This window comes from Olea europaea, unplaced genomic scaffold (assembly GCF_002742605.1).
Source record: "Olea europaea var. sylvestris unplaced genomic scaffold, O_europaea_v1 scaffold1753, whole genome shotgun sequence".
Classification (NCBI taxonomy): domain Eukaryota; kingdom Viridiplantae; phylum Streptophyta; class Magnoliopsida; order Lamiales; family Oleaceae; genus Olea; species Olea europaea.
The window spans coordinates 145,589-161,707 of NW_019235250.1; the positions used below are offsets into that span (position 1 = coordinate 145,589).

The 16,119-nt window shown below is 39.1% G+C and overlaps 1 protein-coding gene across 1 annotated transcript; it reads left to right on the plus strand.

The window, feature by feature from the left end:
- Nucleotides 1-1,105: 1,105 nt before the first annotated feature.
- Nucleotides 1,106-2,893, plus strand: LOC111377987 (zeatin O-glucosyltransferase-like). Its single transcript, XM_023001149.1, has one exon. The coding sequence runs from the start codon at nt 1,301-1,303 to the stop codon at nt 2,717-2,719; it is 1,419 nt and encodes a 472-aa protein (XP_022856917.1). The 5' UTR covers nt 1,106-1,300; the 3' UTR covers nt 2,720-2,893.
- Nucleotides 2,894-16,119: the final 13,226 nt, after the last annotated feature.

A 16,119-nucleotide genomic window follows, 5' to 3' on the forward strand; every position in this document is an offset into this window, starting at 1 on the left:
CAAAAAAATAGCCACTAGAACCACCCCCTCCCACCACAACCACTGCTAGATCACCACCGTCGTCGCAACGACCATCATCACCAATTATGACCACTACCTCACCCCTGCCTCCAGCAGTGCCAACGCCACACAGAGCTCAACAACGACGATGACAACCAACACCACTGCCAAACACTACCACGATGGTTGCACCATCTCCTCCAATACCATCATTTGCATCAGCGAGACCATCACAGCCACCAACTGCATCAACATCGCCATCTACTCAACCACCACTACTATTTGCAAAAACACCAACCACCACAAAAAAACTCAAACTAAATAAATCTAATTAAAAAATAAAAAATAAAAAATTGCAACACCACCAAGGGCGATGCACCTCTGCAGATCTCGATCTATTTCATCGCTACAAAAGATCGCGTCGCTGTAGATATCCTCGTCATTCGTGCTCTATAGATCCCAATAGTCGGATGTTGTATATTCCCATGAACATCAACCGGTACTACAGCCACTCATATCGATCGGATGTTGCAGATTCTCATGCACATCAATCGATATTGCAGCCGCTCACAGTGCATGGTAGTCACAGACACTTTCCTTTCGTTGAGAGAGAGAGAGAGAGAGAAGTGAAGAGGGGAAAGAGAGAGATGAAAATATGAAGACGATTAGGGTTGGGTTGGATTGAGTTGGGTGGGAGGGGTAGATATGTGTATTAGTTTAATTTTATAATATGTTTATAAAATAATAATATAGTAATTAACAAAATATTTGATTTGTGAAATAATAAACTTAACATATGATTTATGAAATGGGATCTTTAAAAGTATGTTTATATATATATAGTTGAACTAGCTGCTCATCTAGTATATATTTTTTATATAGTGAATTCTTATTTGTTCGTGATTTTTTCTTGTCTAGCGTTTTCAAGTAAAATTGTGTTTATATTGTATATTTTCGCTTTTATGTAACACGTGCTAAGCTTGGAGAGCAAGAAACTTAACGTGATAAAAAAAAATAATGATAAAGTTGATATTTCCTTGGTGATCAAGTAAAAATAATAATTTAAAAATAAAAAACAGAAGTTTAGAATTTGCCACCAATAGGTGGTCGTGTAGTGGAATAAAACTTGTGGCGGTGATAAGAGCTTTATCCTACAGAAAAGCCCACCATTGTGAAACCCATTTCTATAAATTCTCGTTTCCTCCTCCAACTATCTACTCCATTAAAGTTCCTCCCTATTACTTTTATCAACAAATTTAAATCTGAAAATCAACTTATTTCTCCTACCCAAACCAATACAATGGATTCAGAATGTAAGGAAGTGGCTCAGGTCGCAGTGGTGATGGTGCCTCTTCCGGCACAAGGCCATCTCAACCAGCTCCTTCACCTCTCCCGCCACGTCTCCTCCTACAACATCCCCGTCCATTTCGTCGGCACCACCATGCACAACCGCCAAGCAAAGGCTAGAGTCCAGGGTTGGGACCTTTCAGCCACCACCAATATTCATTTCCATGATTTTCCAACACCTCCATTTCACAGCCCTCCCCCTGACCCCAATGCCACCTATAAATTTCCCTCACAAATCATTCCGGCATTTCACGCGTCAATGCATCTGCGCGTGCCTGTTTACGCTTTTGTAAACGAACTTACGAGCACAGCCAGAAGAATTGCTGTCATTTATGATTCTATGATGGCTTATGTTGTTCAGGACATACATTCTATTACGAATGTTGAAAGCTATTGTTTTAATAGTATATCGGCGTTCTGTATATACGCATATTACTGGGAAGCTACTGGAAAATCTGCTGTAAGTACTGAAGCAGAAATTTTGAAAGAACTTCCTTCCCCGGAAGGTTGCGTTCCACCAGAGGTTTCAAAATTTACAAAATTGCAAGTAGAGGCGAAGATATCCAGCTCCGGAGATCTTTATAATTCGAACAGATTAATAGAGGAGTTGTATCTTGATTTACTTGCAAAAGAGAAGACGACAGGAACAGATAAAGTATGGGCTGTAGGACCATTTAATCCAGTGGTGATACCTGAAAAAAGGGACTTAAACAGCCATAAAAACTGCTTAGAATGGCTTGACAAACAACCTCAGAATTCAGTGATATTTGTTTCATTCGGCTCAAGTTCTACGTTTTCCAATGAACAAATCAAAGAGCTCGCGCTCGGGTTAGAACAGAGTGAACAAAAATTCATATGGGTATTGAGAGATGCGGATAAAGGGGATATCTCCGACGGTGAAGTTAGGAGAGTTCCATTGCCTGAAGGGTTTGAAAAGAGAGTGGAAGGAAGAGGACTGGTTGTGAGAGACTGGGCACCACAGTTGAAAATTCTGGGTCACCCGTTCACCGGTGGCTTCATCAGTCATTGCGGATGGAATTCATGTATAGAGAGCATAAGCATGGGAGTTCCAATAGCAGCTTGGCCGGTGCATTCAGATCAGCCTAGAAACGCCGTGCTAATAACCAAAGTACTGAAAATCGGTCTGGAAGTACGGGATTGGGCACATAGCGAAGAATTGGTGTCACCAGCTGTGGTAGAGAAGGCTGTAAGAAGATTGATGGATTCAGCAGAAGGAGAAGAGATACGAAAAAGGGCAGCAGAATTAGGAGATGCAGTAAAGCAGTCAGTGATGGATGGTGGTGGTACACGCAAGGAGATGGATTCCTTTATTGCTCATATTACTAGACAAATTTCTCCATCTCAAATCTAGAGATCTTTTGTTATCCTTATCGCTAGTACTTTAATCTGTTATTTTCAAGAATAATAAGTTATTTGAGAATTTTGCTTTTCGTTCTAAGTGTTTATTCACAAGATTATGTGATCTATACATCCTAACTTTGTTCCTCAGTAGCAAGTTATTAAATACAAAATAGCAACTTTTCAACTTGAACTCCCTGGGAATTTGAGAATGCGACTTTGATATTATTGTTAATTCTTCTTGGAACTACGACACATGTTCAACCTTCTCTGTTCATTGACTAATCCAATAAGATGAGCGTATTCTTCCATCTATTGGCCAGAAATCCATTAACACTTCTATAATTGTTTTTATTGCATCATCCCTGCTGAGATCTAGATATTTTAGTTGTCACTTCTTGGATGCAGTCTTGGGCATATTATCATGCCTCCTCTGCTAGTTACTATTCATTTGTGACGCTTTCGTTTTCACAATTGAACCTGTTTCCACTTTGCTTCTTTCAAAGTTCAGGATTAGTTCTATATTGTTTCTGCAGCCACCTTTTTTGACAAATTAAACACTTTTTTGCGTAACACTTTTGCGTGATAATATCTAAGAAAGTTATTTGAGAATTTTGCTTTTCGTTCTAAGTGTTTATTCACAAGATTATGTGATCTATACATCCTAACTTTGTTCCTCAGTAGCAAGTTATTAAATACAAAATAGCAACTTTTCAACTTGAACTCCCTGGGAATTTGAGAATGCGACTTTGATATTATTGTTAATTCTTCTTGGAACTACGACACATGTTCAACCTTCTCTGTTCATTGACTAATCCAATAAGATGAGCGTATTCTTCCATCTATTGGCCAGAAATCCATTAACACTTCTATAATTGTTTTTATTGCATCATCCCTGCTGAGATCTAGATATTTTAGTTGTCACTTCTTGGATGCAGTCTTGGGCATATTATCATGCCTCTTCTGCTAGTTACTATTCATCTGTGATGCTTTCGTTTTCACAATTGAACCTGTTTCCACTTTGCTTCTTTCAAAGTTCAGGATTAGTTCTATATTGTTTCTGCAGCCACCTTTTTTGACAAATTAAACACTTTTTTGCGTAACACTTTTGCGTGATAATATCTAAGAAGAAAAGCAGGACCAGGGAAATTTTCCATCTTGTTTAAATGTGGGCCAGCATCACTAGCAGATCTGGGGACGGGCTCGACTGTGTTATAGTCCGTCGCTGAAAATTTACTTTTGTCTTAGATTTTTTAGGTTTTTTTCCAAAGATAATTTATATATATTTGTATTATAGTCCCTATTTAAACTTAAAGTTGAAATCCGTCCCGCATTAATAAATGGTGCCAGTAAGTGGCAGCAAGTATTTGTCTTCATTTGACTTTTGTAATATTAAACGGCGTGGAAAATAATGTAGAGTTATTGACTCAAGGATTTTTCTGACAATTATGAAAGTGAGGATGGAATGATATTTTCTTTTTAATTTTCAGGTGTTAAGACTGCAACATTAGGGGATCTCGTATCCAATTGCACAAGGGAACTAACTGTCAACCACAGCATGTGAAGCATAATGAAATTCAAATCAACTCATTCAGCTGCTCGCATCAAGAGTTGTAAATTAATTGTTTCAATGATCATTAAACTTAGGTTCATATCTTTAATTGATCACTGAAATTTAAAATGTCAAGTTTTGGTCACTGAACTTAGGTTCATGTCTTTGATTGCTCACTGAAATTTAAAATGTCGAGTTTTGACCACTGAATTTTGAAAAATATTGTACATTAACTTAGGTTTATGTCTTTGATTGGTCATTGAAATTTAAAATGTCGAGTTTTGGTCACTGAATTTAAGTCCATGTATTAGATTGCTAATTGAAATTTACAATGTCGAGTTTTGACCACTGAACTTTGAAAAATGTTGTACATTACTTACTGAATTTTGAAATACTGTACATTACTCACTGAATTTTGAAAAATACTGTACATTACTCACTGTAAACTCAATATTTTTCAAAATTCAACAGTTATGCTAGTGAGTAACGTACGAAATATTTCAAAATTCAGTAACCAAAACTCGACATTTTAAACTTCAATGAGCAAACTAAGATATCAGTGAGCAATCGAAGACATCGACCTAAATTCAATGACTAAAACTCGACATTTTAAACTTCAATTACCAATCAAAAATATGGACCTAAATTTAGTGGTCATTAGAACAATTAACTCCTTATTATGCCTATAATGGCTTTCTAGCTCTCTTCATAATGCACAAAATTCTACTCACTAAGTCATGCAATTGAGCACATTACATACATTTATTATATGAACAAGAACCGTAGTAAGCAAGGATGATATGTATGGAAATGAAATTTTCTTCTGCTGTGTAAAATGCAACCCCCTAACATGTACATCTACTCATCAGCCTTTATTTAATCAACACATATATCTATTATCAATGCCTAGTATTCAACACGCTAACATTACGTTCAAAATTATGATGCATCGACACGACACGTTGTTGACATTTGATTAAATTTTTTTAAAAAAAATCATTTATATAGTAAAAATTTGGTGTTATACTTCTTATCAATTTTTTGTTGAATTTTTTTTAAATATAAATACCTATTTGTTACTTATTAATAAATTTGAGTTAAAAATATATAATATTTATAGTAAAAAAGGAAAAATGATTATGGTATAGTGTCCGAGGAGTGTGGTATCAAAACGTGTCGAACACGGTACACTACCTTAGTTAAAATGTTCGTGTTACATAGGTTCAAAATAATGCAACTCATGCATTGCACTTGCAAAGGACAAGTAGAAGAGAAGAGGGAGAAATATAATACTATATAGTTGGTGAAAGAACATGAAAAGCAACTTGCTCTATTCAATTCTGATATCTCAATAGACTGATAATCTACCATTATTTACATAATGCCTGGGTTGGTAAAAATCTGCTAATGATGGTGAGAAATGAATTAATTCGATATATGGGCTCTATTGTATGTCCGTTTGGTAGGAATTCTACTTTTTGTACACTACTAGTCAGAATAGACGTTGGTTTGAGGAGAAAGTGGTAATTCATTCTAGTAGGAGGGAAAATTAATTGACATCATGTCTATTTTCCAACACTTCATATAATTTCAGTAAAACATTCAAGACCATTGCTAGAAGCTGTATATGTAGATTGTTAATATACATGTGCGCGTAAGTTAGAGAACAGAGAAATTTCGAAATGACTAAATCCTAAAGGATTACTAGTACCTAAATCCTGATAGACACTATAAGTCGTTACAACTTACAAATGATGGGATTTAGTAATCAAATGATAAACCTGAAAAGTCATTACGAAAAATGGAAGTTGCACTCGAAATTCCAGAGCTGAATAAACTATTCTAGTCAATTATGTTAGAAAATTAGATAGTGTTACGTGTTGACACACTTGGCCGACCCATTGAGGCCCATGGCCCACTTATGTCAAACTACGTGGTATCCTAGCCGAGGCTCCCAGGCCACAGAAGTCAACCAGCATACCGAAATAACACACATGACGTGGCCCAAATGCTGGCATTGAAGTGAATAAGCCGAGGTGGTTTGTCTTGCCGAGGCCCGGACACCCTAAGTAGCACTCCTCCCCAGAGATCCGGTCTTACACAAGGATCTTTTCTGATTGATTGATGGGACACCCATCATAGAGTGCAAGCGTCTTGTCTTGTCAAAGTAGTGACGACTCTGTCGCTTAATAAATGTGTAGCAGGCTAGGAAATTAAGTGTGATGTCTAAAATTTGACATGTAAACTTACGAGATGAGGCCACGTATTCTCCCAACCGAGGGCCACGATATAACTTGTAATACTATAAATGCTTCCCCATACATCTCTCGCAAGGATAATGCAATATTCAATACAAGAACTAAGATTTCACATTTTTTACTCTCTTAGTACACTTTATTCAACAACATTTTTACCATCTTGCAATACAATACAATATGAATTCATACGCGCATTTTACAAACATTGATTGGTAATTATTGTACAATCGTTATGCAAACATCTCGTCGGATTCCAAATGTTCTCGTCCCACGCTGTTGATTCACTCTCAGGCCCTTGATTTGTCCATTTGAGATCGTCCACATATTTTAGCGTGTTGGACTAGGCTTACGCGGGTGGGTCCGATATCTGTTGGCAACATTTCTTGTGGTCAACAGATTGGCGCTATCTGTAGGAAACCATACCATAACCACGAGTAACCGTGTGGAAAAGCTTACTAAACGAAGAATATTTGAGCATCCCCCTTGAAAAAGGATTTGTTCTTGAAAATTAACAAGTGGAAGCCCCATAACTTGCAACAATTTGAAGTTGGAACACGAAAGAATGAGTTCGGACGAAAATGTACCTCCTAGGAGGGTAAGGAAAAATGTGGGAATGCCCCCACCGACAATTGCCGCAGCTCGACATCGACCTCATCACCACAACAGAAGAGGTGGCATGCGAATGACCGCTCAGTTGTCGAGAGAGATGGCCACCATAGCCGCGAAAATGAGAGACATCGCTAGCTAAAATATGGCCATGAGTCATGGCCCAAACGCAGAGCTAGGGAGGCTTCCCATTTCTCCCTATGCACCTCAAGGACACTACCAATAGTGATGTTAATGGGTCGAGCCGAGTTGGTCGGCCCTTAACCTCACGAGCTCGGCTAGCGAGCTCGTCATCTTTTTCTTTTTTTTTTTAAATAGAGAAAAACACAAATCATTAATGAAAACACTTTTTAAAAAAATAAAAAGTGTTAAAAAATACAAATAATTTAATGAAGACACTTTTTTCTTTTTCTTTTTTTTTTATTTATATCATATTGTAATATTTTTTTATAAAGTATAAAATATTTATATAATGAAAACGAATTATTTTTTGAAATACATTTACAAAAAATGCAATTTTTTATTTCTTTTTAAAGTAGATAAAATGTAAACACTCCTCTTTTATCCGGACTTGGGACCGGTTACATCAATTTTAAGTAGGCGGAGTTAAAAATTGTACACGAACAACTTGTTGTAACGTATACAATTTTAAAAAAAAATTAAATTTAACGATTAAAAAAAGGAAATTTTGATTAATATAATTAAATCAAATATCACTTACTTGACGACATGCAATTTCAGTGTATTTATCTTATAGTCGAAAATGAGCATCTTGTCAATCCTTCACGTACATTAACGCTTTCAAAAAAAAAATTTCAGTCCGCTCCTGACATCGGTCAAAACCCTTTTACCTGCACTAAAAGCAGACTCCGAAGTAACAGTGCTAACCGAAGGTGTCAGCAGATCTTTCGCAATTGCGGAAACAATTGGCCAACGTCTTTCATACTGTCGTCAGAATTCAATTACTTCTTCTGAACTTTTTTTAATTGTTCTATCTGTTGACATATTATGATTGAAGTAATCAATTAATTCGACAGGCATCGCATTTTGAGTTGCGATCGATGTTTGATGAAATGCAAATGTAGACGACATGGCATTAGATGAACATATTGCAGTTGCATCATATCTAAATATATTAATGCCTTGAAATAAATTCATTATTTCGGCATCATCTTCTTCAATTTCAGCTGAATGAGTAGGTGCAGAGGGTATTCGACTAACATTCGTACCCATTCTTTCCGTATATAAATCATACATTCCACATAATGTTTGCTCTAAATTCTTATAGGTGATAGGTGTATCAAGTATTAAGGTTTTATTGATTTGATCAATTACATATTTAGTTCCCAAAATATTATATCAAGTGTCAATTGCACATGCTAAAGGAAATAACATATGCAGTTCTTCCCAATATTTTCTAAACTTTAATTCCATAGCAATTATAATTTCACTAAAAGTAGGATCATTTTTATATTTATGGAATATTCTTGCAATTATATAAAAGCGTTCAAGCACCATACAACTTGTGAGATAATAAACGTCGGATAAAATCTTTGTGGTCTCATAAAAAGATGTCAAAAATCGTTTAATTTCAAAGCTAAAACCCAATCGAATTCATTTAACATACCATTGTCTTCATTTCTAACATGTCTATTGTTATAAAAGTCAGTTATTAAATGTTCGAAACTTTCGCATGACTTTAATTGCAAGTAAGTAGAGTTCTATTTATGACCTACGTCGCTAACAAATATTTTAGCAGTCGTCACCCCTAGTTCGGTACAAAAATCTTCAAATGCTTGTTTTCTATTAGGAGAGATCGTAATATATACTAATGCATTTTTAATCCTTTGAAGTTCATCATGTATATATTTTAAGCCATATTGCACAATTAAATTCAAAATATGACACACACAACGAATATGAAACAAATACCCACCAAAATCAGGTTGAAGTGTCCTACACAATTTATCGACGACTACCTTATTAACACTAGCATTATCAAAAGTAAAAGATCGAATTTTAATCTCGCAATTATATTCTCTAACAATACTGATAATAGCATTATTTATATTATTAGCATTGTGAGGAAACTTAATAATTCTAAAAGCAATAATTTTTTTATGCATGCACCAAAGTGGGTCTATAAAGTGTGCGATTGCAGCTATATATGGTCCTTTATTAACCCCTTCTCATATAATAGAAATTAAAGATATAACACCCTCATATTGTTGCAAATCCATAATCAATTGTTGTTTTGAATTATTGAAATATTGTATTGTATCGGCATGAAGAGTGTTTCGACTTTACCCAATGTATCTTGGTTGCAAATATTCTTTCACGAATGGGACGAAATGTTGGTTGTCTGCAATAGCCAGAGACAACTCAGTGGCGACAACAAATTTCACCATTTCAGCTCGAGTATTGTCCTCCGAATACACCCAAGTGGATAGGGGTAAAGTCATAGAACCGGCGCTTGGATTGTCAAATTGCAATTGTGTTTAACCTACTGGAAGAAGTCCATGTCTGGCCGCACATGCTTTGTAGTGGCGGTTGAGATGGGTGATGCCAATTCCTTTTTGCCATGTCAATCTTTGTTGGCAGTATTTACATATTACCTTAGATTCTACAAGGTCATCGACAACTTTTCCCGTTGAAATCAATTTAAAGTGATCCCAACATTTTGCTTATTTTTTGCCCTTTCACTTTCCCCTCACATCTGGGATGTTTAATTCAGTATCTTCGTTCTCATGTTCCGCTTCGAGAACATTAATATATCTAAATCAATTGGATTGTGGCTTCCCTGATCGTCAATGTGAACACCTTCAGGTATGGGTACGTCATTTAGACTGAAATTCATTTGGAAATTGACTCTGTAGCGTTTTAGGCGATTCGTCATGTGGCCCACATCCCGTATCGAATAAGCTCTCAACAAATGAGCGTTGATCCATTTGTTTGATTGTTTATGATAAAATCCAAATATAATAACTAGAAAAATATAAATGTAGTGAGATTGTGAGAATTGGATGAATTAAAATTGTAACTGAATAAACTGTAAAAAATGAATCGATATTGTATATTTTGCAGTACAAGAGAGTAAAAACTCGATAATTGATATAATAAAAAAGAGTTGAGAAATGAGAAGTAGTGATTGAGATGAGATAATTGATAGAATGATATGAAAAAAAAGAATTAAGGGGTATTTATAGTAGAAGAGAAAAAAAATAAAAAAAAAATTCAGTGACCGTTTGGTCAATGAAAATTTTCAGTGACCAAAACGGTCACTTTTTAAAAAAAATAAAAAAAAATTCAGTGACCGTTTGGTCAATGAAAATTTTCAGTGACCAAAACGGTCACTTTTTTTAAAAAGTGACCGTTTCGGTCACTATACTCGCGAGCCACGAGCTGAGCGGCTCGTGGGTCGTTTCAACAAGCCCCTCGTGGGTGAGTCTTCAAGGCGAGCCGAGCTTCAGGCGAGGCCTGCTCGGCTCGCATTCATGATTTTACAAGCCCAAGCCGCCCACGAGCCCTATTTCGACGAGCCGAGCGGCTCGGCCCTTTTGACATCCCTAACTGCCAATAAGAAGAGGAAGTCCAAAGCCAAAGGGTTGTATCACCGGAATACAGTCGAGGTAAAAGCCATATCGAGAGAAAGGTAGAAGTTAATGTTTCCTCCAATTATGCTGCAAGCCTACCCACCGAGGCCCGGTATAATCAAGATGATTTTTCACCAGCATATGAGCTAGAACAAAGACCTAGGAAGTCTTACAACATCTTTGACAGAATCAGCCACGCGAGCCTCGGACTAGACCACAGCCCCCACTTCCAATGACTCATCAGCCGAAGGAAAGGCATGAAAATGCCCCCCCATTCTGCCCAGCTTAGAAATAGGCGGCAAATGAGGAAAGAGGAGGCTAGGACCCAAGCTGAACCCTCTCATCAGCCACCCAGGTACAAGGCCGATGAGAACAATAACTCAGATGAGTAACAGAGGTCCTGTGACTTGGATGACGACGATGAAAATATGCCATTTTCAAGGGAACTAAGGAGTGTCCAGGTATCGAGCCACTATGTGATGCCCAAAATACCAAAGTACGATCAGAGAGACGATCCAGAGAAACATCTAAGCACTTATAAAATTCATATGAGCCTTAGAGGTGCCGCCCCATCTGTGAAGTGCAGGGCTTTCCACTTGACACTTAGTAGAGCAGCTGAAATCTGGTATAATAGGCTGCCACCTGGGAGCATAAAGAGTTGGCCAGAATTCAAAAACACTTTCCTAAAAACATTTTCTGTGGGCAAAGAGGAAGAGGCCCCTATCCAGCGCCTTCAAGATATGAGACAGGCGTACGGGGAATCCCTAAAGAGCTTTCTATCATGCTTTACTGATGAAATGACATATTGCGTAATCACCAGTCGTGAGACTTTATCAGCACTGATGGGAGGTCTAAATATGAACACCCTATTTTGGAGAGATGTGCAAAACCAAGATCCCACCATCTATGATGCTTTACTGAAAATAATGAGGTGGGAGATAATCAATGAGGAATTGATTGAACATCGAAATCGAGCCAGTAGAGGCTTCCCACCTCAACAGAGGCAACACGCTAGGGGACCGACATTCCACTTGATGGACTACCAGATGAACCCAACTGGTAATGGAAATTCAGGGCAAGCGCTTACCACAACCACTTTGAACGTAGTTCCAACTTTGGCATATAAAGATGTCAACCCAATGACCACCGATCCACAAGCTAGAACTTCACAACTGGCCCTCCGCAGAGGAAGAGGCCGGGAACGTGGTTCGAAGCCTAGGAATAGGCCTAATCAGATCCCATCTGACTATTGTACATATCACCGCTCCTATGGTCATGACACCTTCGAGTGTCAAGAGTATGCATACCGTAATCGGCAGGAATACCCTCAGGACAGGAGAAATGAATCGTCATAGGTAAACAGGCCCCCATCTAGGGACGATCAGTGACCTAGGCGTGAGGAGGCCACTCCCCGCCAACGGGATGTATCCCCGTTAGAGGGAGTACGATGTGAGAGACCTAGGGAAGGACATAGGCATCATAGAAACCACCACGCACAAGAGGAAGCCCCTATTCATGAGGTGGATATCATATTTGGAGGCCCCTACGTAAGCGATAAAACACGGAACGCAAAGCGAAACTACGTCCGAGAAGCCAAACGCCTCTCACTCACTGACCGATTATAAGTGGACAGTAGCTCCGGAAGAAATCAAGTACCGCCCATCATCTTCACTCAAGAATATTCCTAGGGAGTTCACTATCCCTATTGTGATGCGCTTGTAGTAAGGTCCATTGTGGCTCGAAATGGGCTCAAGCGAATGCTAGAGGACAATGGCAGCTCCATTAACATCATATTTGGGTCCACCTTTGACGAGATGATCCTGGACCACGAGTTGACGCCCACCACCACTCTTCTGTATGGATTTATCGGAGATAGCATTACTCCGAGAGAAAAAATAACACTTGCAGTAGAGATGGGAGAGTCATCCCAAACCACAATGAACTTCATGAAATTCCTTATCGTTGAAAATCGGTCAGCTTACCACGGAGTCTTGGGTAGATCGGCCCTAAAGGAGTTAAAAGCCGTCATCTCCATCCACTACTTGTGCATGAAATTTCCAACTGATAATGGGGTGATAACAGTGAAAGATGACCAAAGAGGGTCCAGGGAGTGCTACCTAAGCTCCATCAAAAAGGTTGAGTCCTGGGACGTACATGTCATCTTGACTGACGTAGTCATGGCAGACGTCCCTGGCGAGGCTTCCTCGAATGAGAAGATGTTGACATAATCGACGCACCTCCTGAGCAGGAAAAACTATCCATGATCGATGAGATCGATCCCTGTGTGACTAAACACGAACCCAAAACAACTCCGATTGAGGAGTTTGAAAGCTTCCTGGTCAACCCCCGAGACCCCACGAAGATGTTGAGAGTAGGCAAAGGCTTGTGCAACGACATGAAAGAGAAATTGAAAGACTTTCTTTGTAAGAATCTTGACGTCTATACTTGGAAGCATGAGGACATGGTGGGCATAGACCCGAAGGTCAGCTGTCACCATCTAAAAATAGATCCTAAGGTTGCCTCGCATAGACAAAAGAGAAGAGCCCTCAACCCAAAAAGGTATGAGGCTTTGAAGGAAGAAGTGCAGAAGCTAATCAAGAATGTCTTCATCAGAGAGGCCATCTACCCGAAGTGGGTCTCCAACCCGGTGCTAGTTAAGAAGCACAACGGTAAATGGAGGGTATGTATTGACTTTACGAATCTTAACAAGGCATGCCCCAAAGACAGCTTCCCACTTCGAAGGATCGATCAATTGGTAGACTCCATCGTCGAGCATGAGCTCCTATGTTTCATGGACGCCTACTCAGGCTACAATCAATACCCATGTACCTGGCCGATGAGGATAGCACCTCCTTTATCACTTATAGAGGCCTTTACTGCAACAAAATGATGCCTTTTTGGGTTGAAAAATGTCTGGGCTACATATCAAAGACTTGTCAACAAAATATTTGTGGACCTCATCGGCAAGATAGTGGAAGTCTATGTAGACGACATGCTTGTGAAAAGTTTGAAGGCGGACGACCATGTGACGCACTTGAATTACACTTTTCGAACCCTCAAAAGGTACAAGATAAAGCTCAACCCCCTCAAGTGCACTTTCGACATTGCCTCCACTAAATTCTTGGGGTACATGGTCAATCAAAGAGGAATTGAGGCCAAACTTGAAAAGATCAATGCCCTGCTCGAGATGAGATCACCTCAAAAACCCAAGGAAGTCCAAAGGTTAACTGGACGGGTGGCAGCTCTCAGCTGCTTTGTCTCCAAATCCACCAACAAATGCCTCCCGTTCTTCAAAATATTGAAAATCGGAAAGAAGTTCGAATGGACAGAAGAGTGTGAAGAGGCCTTCCAGGGCCTGAAAAGGCATCTAGGGCAGGCCCCCCTCCTCTTCAAGCCAAAGCCCAGCGATATTCTTCAATTATACCTGACCGTCTCTAGTGAAGCCATCAGTGCAGTCCTAATCCGAAAGGAAGGAACCATCCAACTCCCTGTGTGTCACACCGTAAAGCACTTCTATCTCCGAAAACTCACTACCCCAATATGGAGAAGCTAGCCTTGGCCTTGATTACAGCTTCTAGGAAGCTGAGGCCGTACTTCCAGGCACACACCATTCACGTGCTGACCAACTTCCCCTTGAGACAAGTGCTACAGAAGCCTGACGCCTCAAGGAGACTACTGAAATAGGTAGTGGAATTAAGTGAATTTGACATTCTCTTCAAGACAAGGGCGGCTATCAAGGGCCAAGCCTTAGCTGATTTCGTGGCAGAGTTCGCCAATGTACCCGAGGTAGAAGAGGTTATGGAACCTGTTCAGCTTCCCATGTAGAACTTGTTCATGGTCGGTTCAACTGGAGACACAGGTTCGAGAGCTGTGGTGGTCCTGGTTAGCCCAGAGGGTCATAAGTTGAACTCAATTGTGAGGTTCGGATTTAAGGCCACCAACAATGTTTCCGAGTATGAGGCACTCCTTGCAGGCCTCAGATTAGCGAAAGAAATACAGGTAAGGAGCCTATGTATCAACAGTGACTCCCAATTGGTGGTAAGCCAAGTAAATGGCAGTTTCTCAGCTAGGGACAAAACCATGGCTTCCTACTTGAAGATGTTGATGAGCCTCCTCCCATCTTTTAAGAAGTTTGAACTGATCCAGATCCCTCGTGTCTAAATGCACACGCAGATGCACTCTCTCAACTTGCGAGTAGCAGGGACTTCGAGCTACTCACTGTGGTACCAATTGAATACCTCATCAAACCATCTACCGAGGCACTCGAAGTAATGTGGGTCGAAGGAACTCCCACCTGGATGCAACCTATCATAGCCTACCTAAAGGACTAGGTCCTGCCCTCTAACAAGGATGAGGCTTACAAATTGAGAAAGATGTCAGCTCATTTCCTCTTCATCGATGATGTGCTCTACAAAAGAAGCTTCTCTTCCCCACTTCTTCGGTGTGTAGGTAGGGAAGAGGCCACCTACATTTTAAGGGAAATCCACGAAGGTGTTTGCGGCAACCACTCAGGAGGTTTATTTTTGGCACAAAAGATACTAAGGCAATGGTACTACTGGCTCGCCTTGAAAAAGGACGCCCTTCAATTCGTGCATAAATGTGACAAGTGCCAACGTTCTCTCCTATTCAGAGGCAACCGTCGTAGAAGCCGACTGCCGTCCCCAGCCTATGGCCCTTCTCCAAGTGGGGCGTGGACCTCACATCAATTTACTATTCTAAAATGTATTTTTACATGAAAATGCCTATCAAACACCCCCTGAATAATTTTCATAAAACACTGTTTGGCTAGAGAATTTTTCAAAAAAGTTGATTTAAGATAACGTTATCAGAAAACTCTTCTATAAAGAAAAGTAATATTCCTACGAAACGGATCCTTAGTATATAGTTAGAATTGGATTATTGATACAATAGGAAACTTGGTGCATGTGTACGAAGCCCAAACGGACCACTTGAAGGCAGACCGTGGTACACAGCTATGAGTAGCAGATGTGTATTCGAATTAACAAACTTTTACATGAGTTTCATCTTCTTCGAGCTTTCGATGTATCAAAAGTAGTATAGTGAATTCTACTTTTGGATATTCTTTAATACTATTTGTACGAATAACAATTGTTTTGGAGAAAATCACGATTCCAACAGATTGGGACAAAACTAGGATGAAACCTAAGATTCATTTTTTTTTTTTTGGGTACTAATATAATAAGTAGACAAAAACCTTCATGTTTCTAATGCTGGATAAAATGACCAGATCAAAGCATAACCAAACTAAATAAAGTGATTCGATTCGATTCTACAAAAATAATAATGATGATGATGATTTTGATTCTTAAAATCAAAAATCATTTGGTTTTGGTTTTGGAACCCAAAATCAGACCAATAACTAAACTTTATATATATATATATA

Bases quoted from the DNA above. Each gene is read 5' to 3' on its own strand.
- LOC111377987 (XM_023001149.1), top strand. From the start codon at position 1,301: ATGGATTCAGAATGTAAGGAAGTGGCTCAGGTCGCAGTGGTGATGGTG.